We start from the raw sequence: 16,684 nt of genomic DNA, 5'->3' as shown, positions 1-16,684 counted from the left end.
CTCTCTACCAGGGAGCGAGTGTGCAGAACTATTAGAGACTAACAGCCGCTTATTTTGATGGAAATGAGCTCGTTATCATATGGCACTTTTCATAGATATTTTTAGATCAATTATTTTAACTTCGCTCTCACTGGTGCCGACAGAATTTTTGAAAACTTACTAAATGAAACACATCAGAGGGATTTTCTTAATTGCTTTTGTGAGCCTGTGAACTATCCGCATGTCAAGATAGTATGACAGGGTGCATATTACATGCCTCATTAAAATAGTGTGTTAAGTTTAACGAGTAATAAAATGCAGGTGTGCTCGATCATGGGAGCGCAGAGGTTTGGTCCTTTTTTTCTTACATATTAACCTTTGCCCTTAACATTACTTACCTCGGCAAGTAGCAGTGGATAAGCAGCGGTATTCTTAGTTTTTTTCGGTAAAGTCAGGTAGGTAAAAAAATCAAAATTAATAAAAGTAAAATAAAATAAAAATCACGACGTTTCGGAGGCAACACAAGCTTCCGTCTTCGGGTGGAACCGTCACAGCACGCTTGCTGTAATCAAGTAAAAAAGATAAGCAGCGGCTTTTTTTGCTCCTTTGGCACTCAACAATCTCACCTCGAGAAACTGAGAAGACTGACCCGGAGTATGAAGAGGTGTTTCGGAAAGTTTATTGTCAATTAAATAAATGTTAATACTGTATAACGGTGATGCCGAAACAAGTCAAAATATAGACATTTCTGGCCCATCCAAAACTTAGCAAAGAAAAAAAAATTGACAGCAGATGGGGTTTGGTCAACAGGACACATTGGCTTGGGAAAAATGAACAAAAATAACAATTGATATACAGAAGGCACAACCAAAGTGATGCTTAGCAGAGGAGGAGGTGCGGGATGGGGATTGGTTAATCGCTAACGGGCTGTGCATTGGGCAGGCAAGCAGTGACTTTACCCTTGGCTTGATACATTATTATTATTATTATGCCAAGATGTCCTGGCAACTGAAACCCAAGCTGAGAGTAAAAGCACAGACCGAATGGTTAGAGGGGAAAAGTAACGTGCTACAAGGGGGCCTTTTGTGGCTGGTATTTATTTCCACAGTTAAAATTACAAATTCAAGTGTCAGCCATTTGGCTGCATCAGTAAACAAACTGCGATGAAATGTAAGGTCATTAAAAAGGGTTGGGCAGCTGGGAAATACTGTTGGGCAGATAAACAACAATTTAAAAAACAGAGGTTAACACTGCATGTAAATGTTACGGCAAGTACATTATCACGGGGAGAAGAGTGAAACATTTTTTTCTCCATGAACTGCATAAAATTCTAGCATCTATTTATAAAACCATCTAGTTTACTCTAAAGTATGAAATAAATTACAGAGATGAAAACAACAATTAAGAAACATAAATAGAAAAGTTATCGAAGCATTGTTTAAGAAAAATAACCACTAATTTGGGAGTTTAATTTGAAAACTTAGTGTAATGGCGACAATGTGAAATTGCACTAACAATGTACAATGCACAAAATCTGGCTACATAAAATAACGCCGGTGCATGTCATGAACTGAATACTGATGTAGTGTTGGAAGTATAAGCTACTTAAACTGGCTTGCCTAAAAAATAACACTGCTTTTACAAAAGAGTGGCACACAGATAAAAATGGTACAAAAATTTCTGCATATTAAAGGCTTTTCTACCTTTTTCACTTAAGGTAATTTCTCTTCATTTTATCCTTCAGGCTTAACAACGTCAAAATAAAATCTACCATACACTGATCAAAGTATTATGTTTAAATGTCTACATTAACAGGTTAGGGTACATCATACTTTTTTCTTTTTGTAAAACCAAAAGTCCAACAAAGTCCAAGAGAGCCTGTTGAATTGCAAGAAGTTTAGCCCGATATGGCAAGTTTGCAATCAAATGCTTTTCAAACAACACTGGCACATTGATTCGCTCGAACATCACTGGCACATCCTTTCACTCAACAAGGGGAAAAAAAAACAACTTAAGAGGACAGCTGAGGCACAGCAATGGTTAGAACAATAATGGTAGTCTTGGGCCACTAGGCCAGTGAGACGGCTCCAACAACAAGGAGCTGGAAAATCATCGAGAGGCCCCTAAGCTGCTGCTTGCATCTTCTTCATCATCTTCGTCGTCGTCGTCGTCGTCATCTTCACACTTTATTTGCGTCTGTCCTACTTGTATGCCTCTGTCCAACTCCCCGCTCAACTCCATTTCCTCATCTTCATTACCTGCTCTCTCTTCTTCTGCTGCTGCCTCGGAACACTTTTCCTCGGCCTCCTCGTCTGCGGCGTCTTCAAAGCCCCGTCGCTCGTAATCATTCACCTTCGCACACTGCTCTTCCTCCTCTCCCCACGCCTCCTCCTCTTGGGAACATTTTGATCCATTTTCTGTGGCACTCCCCTCTTCTCCTCCCTCCTCTTCCATCATGCTTTCCTCCTGTCCGACCGCCCCCTTGTCGGCATCCTCCACCACCGAGGCATCCTCTTGCGCTCCCCGAATGCCCAGCTCTTCTCCCACAATTCCTTGCTCCTCCCCCAGCATGCTGCGCTCCTCTCCCATAATGCTTCGCTCCAATCCCATAATGCTCGGCTCGCCATCCCGGTCGCCCTCTCCGCGCCGACAGTAGGAGTAGCGGTGGTTCATGTGCTGCGAGTAGGAGCCCGAGTGCGAGAAGCGCTTGCCACAACGGTCGCATTGGTAGGGCTTCTCCCCCGAGTGCAGGCGCGAGTGCTCGATGAGGTGGTGCTTGTGTTTGAACGCCTTGTTGCACACGTCGCACTGGTGCGGACGCTTGCCTGAAATGCATAAAATTAACCCGTAAAAACAACGTTTTTCACTATAAATTCTTTATATGTGTGGCATCGATTTTATTTTATTATTCATTTCTGTTTTTCTTGAGTAAGAGTTTCATTTTTATCACATTGGTATTTTAAATTAAATATGATTTTTTTCCCTAAATTAGTGGAAAATTTTGGAAACATTTTTTCACGAAAATTAATTGTCACGCACAACGAGTCTGTGTGGAAAATGTCAGCTCGATTGGATCACGGGAAGTGGGTTAAAAAACGACCGAAAAATTTGCACGGTCGTAAGCAAGCAAGCAAGCACGCAAGCAAGCAAGCAAGCGAACTTAATATAAAGGATTTGAAAAAAGAGGGAAATCGAGCGTCGTGTTAGAACTCCCGTTCACGAAAGGCGATCTTTGTAATGCGATGTGCTTCTTTTGCACCGTACGTAGCCAACCGTACTAATCGGAGGTAGAAAGTGCCACGCGCTTAGGTGACTTTCATAACGAGCGATATTATTTTTAGGAAGACACAGCACCAATATGCATTTGTGTAAATAACAATTTAATAATCAGTGGACAAGCAAATATTTCAATTGCAAAGCGGTATCGCAGGCGTTCGAGCAACCCGATATTATTTTCACGTGGCTAATGAAAAGTAATTTAAGCACATTATTAATCACATGAAAATGGATCATGAATCAATTACCTAATTTGTCAGATGAATATGCAAAACAGTAACTCCAGCATTTAAATTGGGATTCTTTAAAAAAAAAAATTTCATAAGACGACATTACAATTCCGTCCATGAATCAAGATCGCAGCTCGTCATGCTGCCAGTGACATCGCGACGCAAAGGCACGTTTAAGAAATGGTGTTGTGAAGGCCTGCTGCGATACGCTTTGCTTAAGGCGGCACACGCGATGAGACATACCCGTGTGTTCATACTTGTGCCGCAGCAGCGAGCTACTCTTGTGAAAGGTTTTGTCGCACAGGTCACAGGAGTACGAGCCCCCCAGTGCACTCTCCCCTTTCTTCTGACGCTTGCGCACAGAGAGACCCGACTCGGAGTCCGTCACCTCATCTGAGCCCAAAGGACTCCCCATGCCTTCTTCTGGCGAATCCGCCTGTCCAGACACGATGACAAGCATGATTATCTCGAACTCATCGCGTGGACATCACAAACGGTCTGTTATTTGGCACACACACATGTTTGCTAAGCCTTTGCAGTAACTTGATGACAGATTTAAAGGAGTCTCTTTTATTCGTTTTACGAAAATATTTTCTTGAAGTCATAAATGACTCAACGAGTCTTATTCACAAGGGCCTTGCAATGGAGTGGTGACAAGAGTAGTTGGAACACTGCGTTATAAGCCCCGCGACCTAAGTTTGATACCCGGCAATGGGTAACATCAGTGGTGAGTGATCAGAATCATAATATTTTATTCGTACTGGAGGAATCAGATGACCTACAAAGCTCTTTTTGACTGATGTCCAGTCGGGGTGGCTCAGAACGTTACAACAACAAAGAGTACAACAACACGATAGGAGTGCAAAGTATAGGCAAGGTTAACAAATCACTTTAAAAAAATATACAAATAAAACTAAACTATTGTTTTTCTTAGCGGGTTAAGCCTACGGAGCTATTAACGTATTTTTCAGAAGCGACCTGGTCCACAAATGACGGCTCAACAAAGTGGCTTATCGCGTGCAAATTTAAAGCAGGGAAATTATCTAAGTAATCTAAACGTGATATCTGATCTGGTCCTGTTGGGCTACCCTCCACCCTCTTGATCAACCGACATGGAGTAGCTTCGTGAAGTGCACACTCAAACAAATCCCCGTGACCTTTATCCAGCGGCGGATGAAGGGCCGGCCGTACGCGATTTAATTATTATAGCCTGCATCGGTATGTGTGGCCAATTATTTTAACGAGTGTGAATGTAGGAATAAAAATCTAGGAGGATAGGTCAGGATCACACTCGATGTACTTCTACCTACTGACCATCTTGAGCTCTTCGGAGTATTTCGTGCATGATGAAATGTGCGTGATCCAACCCACGCTGAGTAAAGAACCCCATTAGCAGCATTCAGAATCGTGTGACTTTTGGATATCAGGGCTGAGGTAATGTGCTAAAGGATGTCAAATTAGTTTTCAATAGCCTGCAATTAGTAATGCTTTTGGCAGTACCATTCAAATGCATTGACATGATGCTCGAATGCCCTGCCAAAATGCCCTTTTCTCTGCATTATCACATCTTTCATCAGTGACTGCTGCCTCATTATGTTTAAGGGCTACATTATACCTGTTCGCGAGGGTTAATTGAAACCCTGATAATTATTTCATAGAATTTGAACGTGATGTAAGTTATGCTTTTTTTTTAGTTAGTATTAAGCATTTAATTTGTAGTTGCCAAATGGGCTGATAGGGCGCAATTTTAAGTTAAATATACATATGGCACAATTATGTCTAATTCAGTTAGAATTTTATTTAAGTGTCTCAAAAACTAATTTATTAACAGGTAACACGTATTTTGTCGCAGATATGGTTTAGGGGTAGGCGTTAATGCACGCTTAGATTTTGCCTGCGCTGGATGAGCTTAAGGTGAAAATAGTAATTAACAGCATCCCACACCACTGCCTTCATTTTATGGTCAATCCGGTGAATTGTGATATGTAAAAACTACCAATATATGCTAATTAAGCTTAACATGCCCTCACATATATAGCACGGTTGCCTCTATAATGCTTCCAATTAGATACAACATTCGGTTGAGTTAAAATAGCCGCAGGGCAACGTTTCTCGATTCAACCACAAATATATCCACTGAGTGTACAGCAGTGGCAGTTTATGACTCCAGGTTGAGGACGAAACAAAGTCCGCCTCGGGTTTTTCAGTCTCACGTGTAGGTGGATCCAGTGAGAAACTGGAATGCACTGGCGGTGGCTTCAACAAAAGCCATTTTTTTTGTTCCACCGCATGGCCAACACGCAGGCCGAGAGGCTTCCCAGGAGGCCTGGTCTGGTGGGAGCCCAGCGCTGGTGCATCACCACACGCGTCCGCTCGCTGCCGTTGTGCTCAAATCAAATTACCAATTGGTCCACCTGAACGCATCGTCCGTGATTGCAAATCCAAAGGTGAACTTTACCGTTGGCCTCCTCATGTCTCGAGACACAAACCGCCACTGGTGTGCAGTGCATTAATGTGTGAACATTTGGCCGGATGATGTCGGCAGCTCGAGAGATTAACTCACAATCGACACATCGTGAGCTTGAACCCAGGTTGGGAGTTTAATCAGCCTATCATCCCACCAGTGTCTGTAAAATGTCCACCGCTTTGCAGGAAGCCGAACAGTAGCTGTTCTATGGAAATACTGACCATACCAGAGACGCCAATGGGGATGTACATCACCCCCATGTCACCCCAGGGTAACAACTGCTTTTACCAGGGTGAAAGTGACCTTTTAACGCGAAGAGCCAAATAGCAGCATCTCAAAGAATATCGGTAAAGTTCCGTTTAGCATAACCAGCCTTTACAGGAGTCTGCCACTTAATACTAATAATGCAATGTTCTCATAGGCAAATGCATTCACACATCTCTATGGTACCCAAAACCTATTGTCTGCACAGCTCACCTGTGTGAGGTGTCGTCTCTGCAGGCCTCTTCTGTCTTGTCCGTCAGTCAAGGATGCTGCCTCTGCCAAGCCTCCATAGGGCGGGATTCTCGGAAGAAAAGAACCTGTGTCCATCCCTCCATAATGCCCCAGCCCTGGAAAGCCCATGTGGAGCGTCGGCATTAAGCCCAGAGGTGGGGGAAAGCCCGTGAACACCTGACCACCAGGAGCATAGCTTGCTACGGATGCCACGCTTATAACAGGCTTATTCTCTGGAAGATCATCGGTGCTGTGGCTCGGCGAGGTCTTCAAACTATGAAAGGAGTTTAACACTGACTTGGAAACGCCTGTGCCGGTTGTCAAGTTTAACGGCTGCTCTTCTCCACCGTGGCCACCCAAACGGTGGCTGGGGGGGGACTCTTTGCCCCTCCTCTTCACCTGGCTCAGTTTTGGCACGGACAGGTCGAGTGGCTCGCACTGATCCTGCAGCCCGTTGGTCAGGCCATTGGGGTGGCCGTTTCTCACGCACGCGCTCCCTCCGTGCGGGGATGACGTCGGTGCTGTGGCTGCTGGAATGCCATCACTGCTCGGCAAGAACATTCCGGAGCGCTGGAGCGGGCTGCTTCCCCTGCTGCCCACACCCTGCCTGGCTGGAGAATGGCTCTGTGATGCCTCCTGGATGTTGTACGATGGAGAACTTCCCGATGTGCAGTAGCTGGGTACAGCATCTGTCACTGGTCCTTTCTTGTCCATCCATTGCCGCAACAAATCACCCGGGAGGCTCATGGCTAGAGAAATCTTTATGAGCTCCTCCGGGCTTGGTTCGATGTTTCGAGCGTAGAGGTATGACTTCAGCAATGCGAGCTGGTCATCAATAGTGGGCACATGGCAGCCTCCAACCAATGCTTTTCCAGCTGTGTGTGAGGTGATTGAGTTCTTTGTCTTTTTCTTGGGTGTGGGACAAGTGGAATGTGGTGGCGATGGCTGCAAGACGGCCTTAATTTCCTCGTTCATCTTACACAGATAGCGCTCATGTTGGTGGAGAGGAATGGGGCCTGCGAACGATTCGCTGCAGAACTGGCAGGCATAGCAGGGCCTCTCTCTGGTCACCGGCAAATGGCTCTCAGGTTCTGCGGCTTCGGTCTTTATCTTGACAGTCATCCGGCCGGTTTCCTCCGCGTCACTTTGCGTGCAATTCTCGTGGTCTTCTTCCATGCGCGCGGGGTCTTCTGCACTCTTCGCCACGACCGCTGCACTACCGCCGCCGGACATGTGGGGCGGAGAGGCAGTCGTCGTCGTCGAGTAGTTCTCCCGCTTGAACATCTCGCCACTGCCGTTCGAGCCTCGAAAGTCGCCGTTGCGCTTTTCGAGCGACGGGTCGTACGCCACCTCGGGCGTCTTGCGCGCGCCGGACTTTGCCCCGGATGCGGTCGCGGTGGCCACATAATGCGGGACGCCGAGGCAGTGAGCCGCCCGGATGCCGCCGTTAAGAAAGGGGGCGAGTCCCGACAGCCCCCGCGAGGCCATCACCACCATGGCGCGATAGTCCCCGTTGGGGTAGTCCACCGGCTCCGCCTTCACCTGCACGCCTCTGTGCAGGTCCGAGCTGGCGGTGGTCACGGCGCTTGCCGTGGAAACGAGTCGCGCGCTCTCCGAGGGCGGGCTGCTGCAAGCGGCCGGGGAGCCGGAAGGGGAAAGGCAAGCTGCGGACACCTGTGCGGAAGCCCCCGCTCTGCCCCCGTGTGTCCTGCCATTGGCTGGCAGAGCCCCGATGCACTTCTTGCTGCTGATGTGAGAGCTGTAGGATCCCGAGTGGGAGAAACGCTTCTTGCAGTTGGGACATTCGTATGGCTTCTCACCTGCGCACGACAGGCGAAGGAATCGCGGTTAGTGGTCACGATTTTTTGCGCCGCCTGTCAGAAGATCATCTAAGCAGTGCTTTGAAAGTGAATAAAAGATACCAAGCATTCATTCATGTTCTTTCCTGAAGTTGTGTGAACGTAATTTAAAAACCCCTCCACATTCATCATTAACTGCCTCATTCACATAAAATGTATACTTGGCTAATGTTTTGGCATTGTACCTTTGCCAGCAATATGGAGAGCCATTGTATAAAGTGATTGGCGTATTGTCCATCACATTTATGAAGCAGTGTTAATAATGAACATGATGAGCTTATGTGTGTGTGTGCATCCGAGCCAATGCAATCGTTTATTGCCATTTTATTTCAACGTAACTTCTACTTACGTGTATATGCATATACTTTTACATTTCAGAAACACCGTTTTTTAACACCATAAAGAAAAGTGACCCGCAATGTTCTGCCACCTCATAAGCAGTGTCACATTTATTGCTTCTAAAATAAATGCCAATTATTATCAGGGAGAGCAGACACATCCTCAACTTGAGAGCTACTCCCAGGAGACTCACCACTGTGAATGCGGAAGTGCTCTTTCAGGTGGTGCTTGTACTTGAAGGCCTTTCCACACTCTGTGCACTTAAATTTCCGGTTCCCAGTGCTCTGCGATTGACTCTGTAAATAAAGATGTTGGGAACAAACTGTTATATATAAACTTCAGTAACTATTTTCTTTTACTGCTCGTGCTTTTAAGACGCTGCAAAGATTAGTAGTGACATTCAACTGCCAGTAAAAAAAACTACCCTGAAAGTGTCTCTATACATTTCCGAATTTTTTTTTTAAAATAAGTCCACTGAATAAAGTGTACGGTGGTTTTTCACTTCTACTGGTGGTGCTGAGTCAATGATTGTAATTACACATTACTGTGGCAATTCCATGAGACAACTGTCGACTACTCACAAAATTGTACGAAGAATATAAAACAATATTACAACATTTAAAGCAATTACTTCTCACATGTATCAGTATTCCCAGGGTCCGCCTTGAAAAAAAACAAACTATATTTATAACCCCACTGATCTAAAAAAAGGAATTGATTAATGAGTCATTTTCCTGATGTAAACACTGTGTATTTTAATTAACTCCATTAACTGCACCTCTTTGTCAAAAGGCTGAAGAATTGTAATGGACTTAAAAATGAATTCATGATCTATGCTCACTATAATTCATAGAAGCAATTGCTAATAATAACTGTATAACCCCAACCAGTTTATAATAAATGTAAATGCCCAAATATTAAAATTATGCTACCGTCACACAATAAATCAAAGTATTCTTTTTTCTAAAGCAGGCAAGAAGAGAATGTTGTAACACAGAACATCGTGGGATTCTGTGCATGTGAGAACACCCTGACAATGAGGAAATTGCACAACAACAAGAGTTTGATAAGTGAATCAACCAAAATTCTATCCAATGTTTAACAACAGCGATGACTATGGAAGTGGCTCAACCGACTAAGCATATTCCTTATTTTAGACTGGAGGATTTTCTTTTCTCTGAAATAACATTTGGGGTTGCGAGGCGGTGGCTGGATTGCAATTACATTTCGAAGATTTGGCAAAGATATAGCAAATCAGAATTCAATAGCATTTCAGAGTTTGGGTCTGTTCCCTGCTGCCCACCATGAAACTCTCTCCCACTGAGCCATGACCATCTCCACAGGTCATGTTTGCACCATTCATACTTCCTACATCCACCTACTACTTTACAGAGGCTTAATAAAATAGATATCTATGGAACAGCATGTTAGCAATTCCATAGGTAGCTCTTAATAATGTTCAAATTAACCGCACAGCCCATCCTGGTTACGACTATAAAGCATGAAGAGTAGAAATAATCTATCTAGCTATGTGCTATATATGTGTACCGTGTCTGTGAGGATTTCCTTCGAATCAGGAGAACAGAGGGCACATTGACACGGAGGACTACTTCAGCAGTAGATAAAAAAAAACTCGTTAAGAAAGTAGCTCAAACAAAAGTCAATTTGGAGTTATATATATAAAAAAAAAATCTGAGAATTATATAGCAGATTAACATTTGGAGCAATAACCCTTCATCGGAGCATAGGTAAGCAAGGCTTGTGTCCTGAGTGTCCTCCTTCCGCGGTGCGCATCTTTCAGTCACGGGGCAGGGATAACGACAGCGGCGGTGCGTTTGGTGCGAGCTCGTACACCGCGGGCGATGCCCTACCTAGTTGTCGGATACAAGGCGGGGGGAGGGAGGCATGCGTGCGTGCGTGCGTGCGTCGGGCACTGTGCGTGCCCTGCGCACGCTGCGAGCCCTGCGCACGCTGCGAGCCATCACCTGGGCACGCTGCTGCTTGTGGCTGTCGGCGAGGCCGCCGGCGGTGTCGTTGATGGCGCGTTCGTGCCGGTAGCGGATGTGCTCTCGCAGGGAGCTGAGCCGCTTGTAGCCCCGGTTGCAGTAGGGGCAGGCGAGGAGCCCTGCGAACGCGTCTGGCGTCCCTGGGCACGCGACAACGCACAAAGGTAAAGATCTCACCCCCCGTATGTAGCCTTTAACAGATGGTAGGGGCAAGTGCTGCTGAGCAGCATGATGCACACGAGGAGGTGGTGTGGCCGGAGAAACCACGCGCCCGCTGCCCGTCTCCACAGTGCTGACGGCTACACACTGCACCGGGGTACTAATTTAAGGCCGAGCTAACTTAAGGGGAGAACTCAGGATTGGTGGAAAAAAAATTGCCACCGATGTTGCCGTAAGAGGGATTAAAACGAATATCACTGGGCTCCTACTGCAATGCGCGTACTGCAGTAACACTTTTCTTCGAGAGGACAACGAAAACTCGCATGCATGCACACACACCCTTTGCAGACACACAGGAGGGGCATAGCAATAGTTGCTGGTGTTTTTTTTTCACATTTCCTTTTGAAAGGAATTTCTGAACGTGCATAATTGTTATTTTTTATTGTTGCTTTTTTTTAGGATCAATGAAAGAGAATAATGAGAGCATAGTAAATTAATTAACAAAGGTCTGGTCATTAAATGTTGAATTAGAGCTTTCGTGACTGCAGGAATTCATATTGTTTGGGTCTTTCGGTAAAGTCACATAGGTAGGTTCTAAGAAAATAACCAAAAACTACGACGTTTCGATCACAACAAGGTTGAAAATGCCTTTAGAAGCTAACGAGCACTTTGTGTTGTGATCGAAACGTCGTAGTTTTTTGTTATTTTCTTTGAACCTATCTACATGACTTTTCCCGAAAGACCCAAAGAATATGAAGTCTGGTCATTAGCAGTTCATACTAGAATCTGCGATGACTGGAATATGGTAGGAATATTGAAGCATTGTTATAGCTATATATACGTTTAAAAAAATATTAAAAGATAATTCAATGAGTTTATTTATAATCTTTACCATGCATTATTGTGGCAGGGGTAATTAGTACATTGTGCTCTAATATATGCAGTACATTTTAGTGAAGTGTGTGTTAACAGCAGCATGAGAGAGAGCTCGGAAACAATGTAGCCAAGCCAACACGATGAATCATTACATATTAATTATACTACTTTTACAGCTCAGAATCTATCAAGGGGGTTTTCACATTCACATTGTAGCCATGGTGGAGGAAGGTTATTAGCATCTTCCAAATAGCAGCCTGTTCTCTGGGAGCATCGTGCCATTTTTGCTTCTTTAGAACTGTGGGCTTCTAAATGTGTTGTCACGTTGGCCTAACATTGAAAATGCAACAGTTATGAATGTCGGAATTACGGAAATATAGCTATCACCTTCCACAGGAATAGACGTATCTTGATGCAAGACTGCCTTCTTCATTGCCAGTAATTAACTGTATAATACCATCAAATATTAAAAATGTGTAATTACAGGCTGCGCTTGTGGAATCTGCAGAAGGCAAAGGCAGCCATTGCCTCGCAAATACTCTAATTTGCCCAGCTAATTAATTAGTCAAGAGAGTAATGGTAACATGCAAGGTATTATATAATGGATTGCATCTTAATGTCTTATCATAGTTTAATTTACACGGAAGTTAGCATCTGGCTTGGCTTGCTATATGGCCCCTATAAATACATACGTCTGTACCGAGTGGTAAAAGAATGCTTAAAAGTGTCACATTAAAAATACACAGAGACTCATAAGCACTCATCATCATCGGCCATCATAAATCCACTGCTGGATGAAGGCCACACATTCCTGCAATGCCACAGTCTTTCTTGATCCTCCATCGCAGCCAATCTCATCGCTCCATCTCTGCGGTGGGCATCCTCCCAGGGTTTGTTCCCTCTTTTGGCTGACATTCCATCACCAGTCTCATCCTTTAGCCATCATCTCGTCTAGCGGTACGTCCTGGCCAAACGCCACTTACGTTCCTTGACAGTCAACATGATATCTCAAATGTTTTTGTCCACTGCTTCCATCTGTTCCTCTTTCTGTTGTATTGCCTTATTACAAACAATGCTCACCTCTCTCAGTAGAAACTTCACGCTGTCAAAGTTAGGGCCGTAATCCATATATATATAAAATAAACATGAAAAATTTTACTTGCTGGATTGGGAAGTCAACAGTAGTGAGAGAGACTGCCTCAGATGTTCCACGACTGTCTCAGAACCTCGGCACGTGACGAGAGCAGCCCAAAGCGCGTCTGAGCATGAGGCTACTCCGATGCCACTCGGCAACGCGACACACAGAAGGACAGCGGCAGGGCGCGTGTGCGTTGCTCACCGTTGTCATCTCGCACGCCAGTCTCGGGCGTTCCTGGCATCCCTCCGGACACCTCATCGGGGTCCTCGGGGTAGATGATGGCCGTGTCGTGCCGCTGCAGGAACTCGGCGAGGGTTCCCTCAACGGGGGCGGTGGCTCCCGGGCTGCCACCCACCATGGCCTCCTCGTCCTCGCCCTCCGCCTCCACCGCGTCCGCCTCCAACTCCTTCTCTGCCTCGTGTGGCCCAGCCTGGGTCTCCTCCGATGGGACCGCTGTGGGGGGGGGGGGGGGGGTGGCACAACATAGTATCCCAGTTGCGCTATGGTGCCTGAACGGGACGATTCACATTTTATACTTTGTTCAATTCCTCACAGAATTCTGGTTTGAGGTCGATTCAGAATGTTATTCGTGAAGAATGGAAACGACTGAGTTGTCATCCTGTGGAGACAACAGCCCTCTCTCGGGGAATTTGGAGTTTCCACCAGTGGCCCAGCGTCACACGTGTAGATGAGCATCATCCCATTTTGCATTTGAGTATGGATATATTTTTTGTATTAACAATGCAACTGAGTCTACACGAGGCGATCTTCGGCTCAGGGCTTTATTGTCCATCACTCACACTCGCAACCCATTTGCACTCAGAGGAATCTGTCTCTCCTCAAGAGCCAGACAGATGCATTGCAGGCTCTGAGTTGAAATGCTTTAAGCATATGTCATGCATTGGCCCTAAAAGCCATGTTTCCTTAGCTCTGCAGGTAAGTGAGTGGTCATTTACACTACCAATTAAGGTCTTAGAAATGGGGTGATAGAAATGAGTGCAATGTCAAATTTATACTTGTTTTTTTTGTGTGCAGTAAATTATGACTTTTAGCCAGCATGCAAACGTGGGCCAACGTTCCCTAGAGAGGGGCCTTGTAGGGATCCCTCTCTCAGAGACCGTTCTTCCATCAGCGGTCTGAGAATTTAATTGCAGAGCTGCATCTTTCTTTATCTTCCCGAATTGATTAATGGACTCAGACCGTCAAACTCATGAAGAACCTGGTCTTGTCTCCAATGGAATATCTGAATACAGGAATTCAGCGTGTTTGCTTAATACCTGAAATCAGACGTTCAGACATAGCCTTGGCCCCTGGTGCCATCCAGCCACATCAAACACATTTATTATTAATGTATGTCTACAGACCCACTATCAATAAATGAACAGGGCCAAATATTTATAGTTGCAGATTTCACTGTTAAAATATTTTCCATGAAAGTTTTTCCGATTTCTTTTTTTCCAGTAAGAGGGATGACGTTTCAGATTAATTCTAAAGTTCTGTGATGAGCACCCATTTGTTTTCACCAATTTTCATAAAAAATGTAATGTTTTGGATTCAAAATATTGCCCGACAAATTAAGCATATTAACAAAATATATATTTACAATGTCTAATAGAAGCAAGTGGTATGTATATGTGATTAACTTGTGTTTAATTCACTATAAACTCAACATTCCCCACCGCACTTATGTAACTATGATAGCATTTTTCTACGAAATTTCATTGACAAGAGGTGTTATCCAGTGAGAAAATATTTTTTGGTATTTTATTTTATTCCACAATTTTACTTATTTAGTCGTAAAATTATGCTTGTGTTTGTATATTTTTGGGGATTCTAAAAAAATACTTTGGGATTGAATAATTTATCACCCCTTGTGATTAAAATGTTTTCTCAATGCAAGGTCACGATTCGATTAAAGAATCCATAATTTTTTTTACATCCTATTCAATTTAGCGGCATCTAGTGTCTGGAGGGATCACATGAACCCATGACCTACGACATATACGAATGGAGAAACATTGATTCTTACGCATATAATTTGATACCTGCATCATGCGCTTGACGATCAATAATAATCCACTGATGGATACTGGTATTGCAGGACTGTGATGGATGGCGACATCACAGGTTAGCCATTGTTCAAGCGGTGGATATGCAACCTGTGAGCTCAGAACACTGCAAGAACAGCTCTCTGCAAAACTTACCTGGCTCCACTTGGGACAGAAGTAGATTTTCAAGCCCCAGGCCATCACTTTGATCCTTCACGTCCTCTGCACATAAGAGAGACAGAGAGGTGACTATTGACCTGTGTGAACAGGTGAAGCAAGCCAATTCCCAATAGACATCACCCTCTCTGCACCTGCCTAAGCACACCTGTGCAGTTACCTGGCCATGCGTACACAGATTTGATTATTAGGGACCACTGAGTTCTTATTGTGCCTCTGGCTGGTCGCAGATGGGTCACTTCAATAGACACTCTGACCACTAACCTGACCACCTTTATGGAGTATGCTGCATACCTGCAGAAATAGTGCAAGTATTATCCCTTAGGTTCAACACTTCATATTGCAATCACATACACAATTATTTGTGTTCCATTATGCAAATATATTTGTAAAAATTATATTCGCAGCACGGATTTGAAAATAAATAATAATAACTTGCTGAAATTTAAATGCAAGAACAGCCTTTGCACCTACACATGAATGGAAATGCACAGAAACAAACTTCATTGTTGTCAAGGGATATTAAAAAGTGCGCGTAGTTCAAAGCAATTCAACGCTTATCTAGCCAATAAACCAGACAGGGATTAGGATCCACAGCACATGCAAATGACAGAAGTACAACATTCCTCCAACAAAGTAAAACACAATATTAAAAGTCAACACGTAACTACTCACAACAACCGACATGAGCTACACCACGTACACAGGTTTAGACATACTTTATTGAAGTACATATTGAAGCGGCATTATTATTACCCTTACAACATAGATACATAATTGCATGAAGGCCTTTAACAGCTCCTTGCTGCATGCTGATATGTTCAAGTTGTTCGCTTCTCCCTGGAAGCTTTATTCCCCAATGTAATTATTTTGCAAGTAGACATCAAACACACGATTTGATTCAAATGTTATTTTGGGGCAAACATGTATACATTCTGCTGAATGAGTCACGTTATTCCATTTACCTTCATTGCCTGCTCTTTACTTAGTTGGCAACCCATTGTCTCCTGCTGTGTTAACAGAGCCAGGCTTGAAGGGGTGCACGCCTATGGTCCAGAACTTTGGCAAGCTGAAGGCCGGTGGATCACGCATATTTGTGATAAACTCCCAAACCTATCTGGGCTGAGAGGTGACCAGGAGATGGCAGTACGAAAATTCGTTTGACTTTCTCTGTCGTAGCTGCGCGTGCGATCCTGTGCACGAGTGGCTTTGCCCCGAGAACTCTGGTTTCCTCCTACATGCACGGCAATCATTAAAAGAATTGGCCAAGCATCACAATACAGGACCCTAATGAAAGAGTCTTGAGGCTGATAGTGAAGCTTTCGCGAATAATAATAGGGCATTATTCGTTCGTGTATTCTCTGAAGTAAGACGCACTCTGAAAATGTCGGGTTATTTTGAGAAAAAAAAGTGTGCTTTGCCATCGGAAGAATATGGCACCAGGGAGAGCCATCTTCCAAAAGACAATTATCAACGTGCCGATTTAAAATTGGGACAAATGTCTCCTGAAAGACTATTCTGAATGGCTGGTGTTAGTCTTCTGCCCTCTGGGTGATACTGTATTGGTATGGAGAATCGTTTTTCAGATGATAATTCGAAACAACTAGATTAAACCAAGTCTTCTAAAAGACAAAT

General features: G+C 44.3%; 1 protein-coding gene across 4 annotated transcripts in view; it reads right to left on the bottom strand.

The window, feature by feature from the left end:
• Positions 1–636: 636 nt before the first annotated feature.
• Positions 637–16,684, bottom strand: part of LOC133344612 (zinc finger E-box-binding homeobox 2-like) — a 75,904-nt gene continuing 59,856 nt past the window's right edge. For 3 of the 4 annotated variants that reach the window (XM_061554623.1, XM_061554625.1, XM_061554626.1), the window contains exons 3-9: positions 15,029–15,094; positions 13,026–13,277; positions 10,631–10,791; positions 8,839–8,941; positions 6,430–8,267; positions 3,729–3,921; positions 637–2,804 (exon numbers count right to left, since the gene is read on the bottom strand). In XM_061554623.1, coding sequence (XP_061410607.1) covers positions 2,089–2,804; positions 3,729–3,921; positions 6,430–8,267; positions 8,839–8,941; positions 10,631–10,791; positions 13,026–13,277; positions 15,029–15,094 — 3,329 coding nt within the window. In that variant the 3' untranslated portion in view covers positions 637–2,088. The remainder of the gene's footprint in view (positions 2,805–3,728; positions 3,922–6,429; positions 8,268–8,838; positions 8,942–10,630; positions 10,792–13,025; positions 13,278–15,028; positions 15,095–16,684) is intronic. The other variant, XM_061554624.1, reaches the window with a different exon arrangement.

This window comes from Lethenteron reissneri, chromosome 20, assembly GCF_015708825.2.
Source record: "Lethenteron reissneri isolate LAM-NWPU_2019-01 chromosome 20, ASM1570882v1, whole genome shotgun sequence".
In the NCBI taxonomy this organism is placed as follows: Eukaryota; Metazoa; Chordata; class Hyperoartia; order Petromyzontiformes; family Petromyzontidae; genus Lethenteron; species Lethenteron reissneri.
This window is presented reverse-complemented; position numbering and strand designations above follow the sequence as displayed.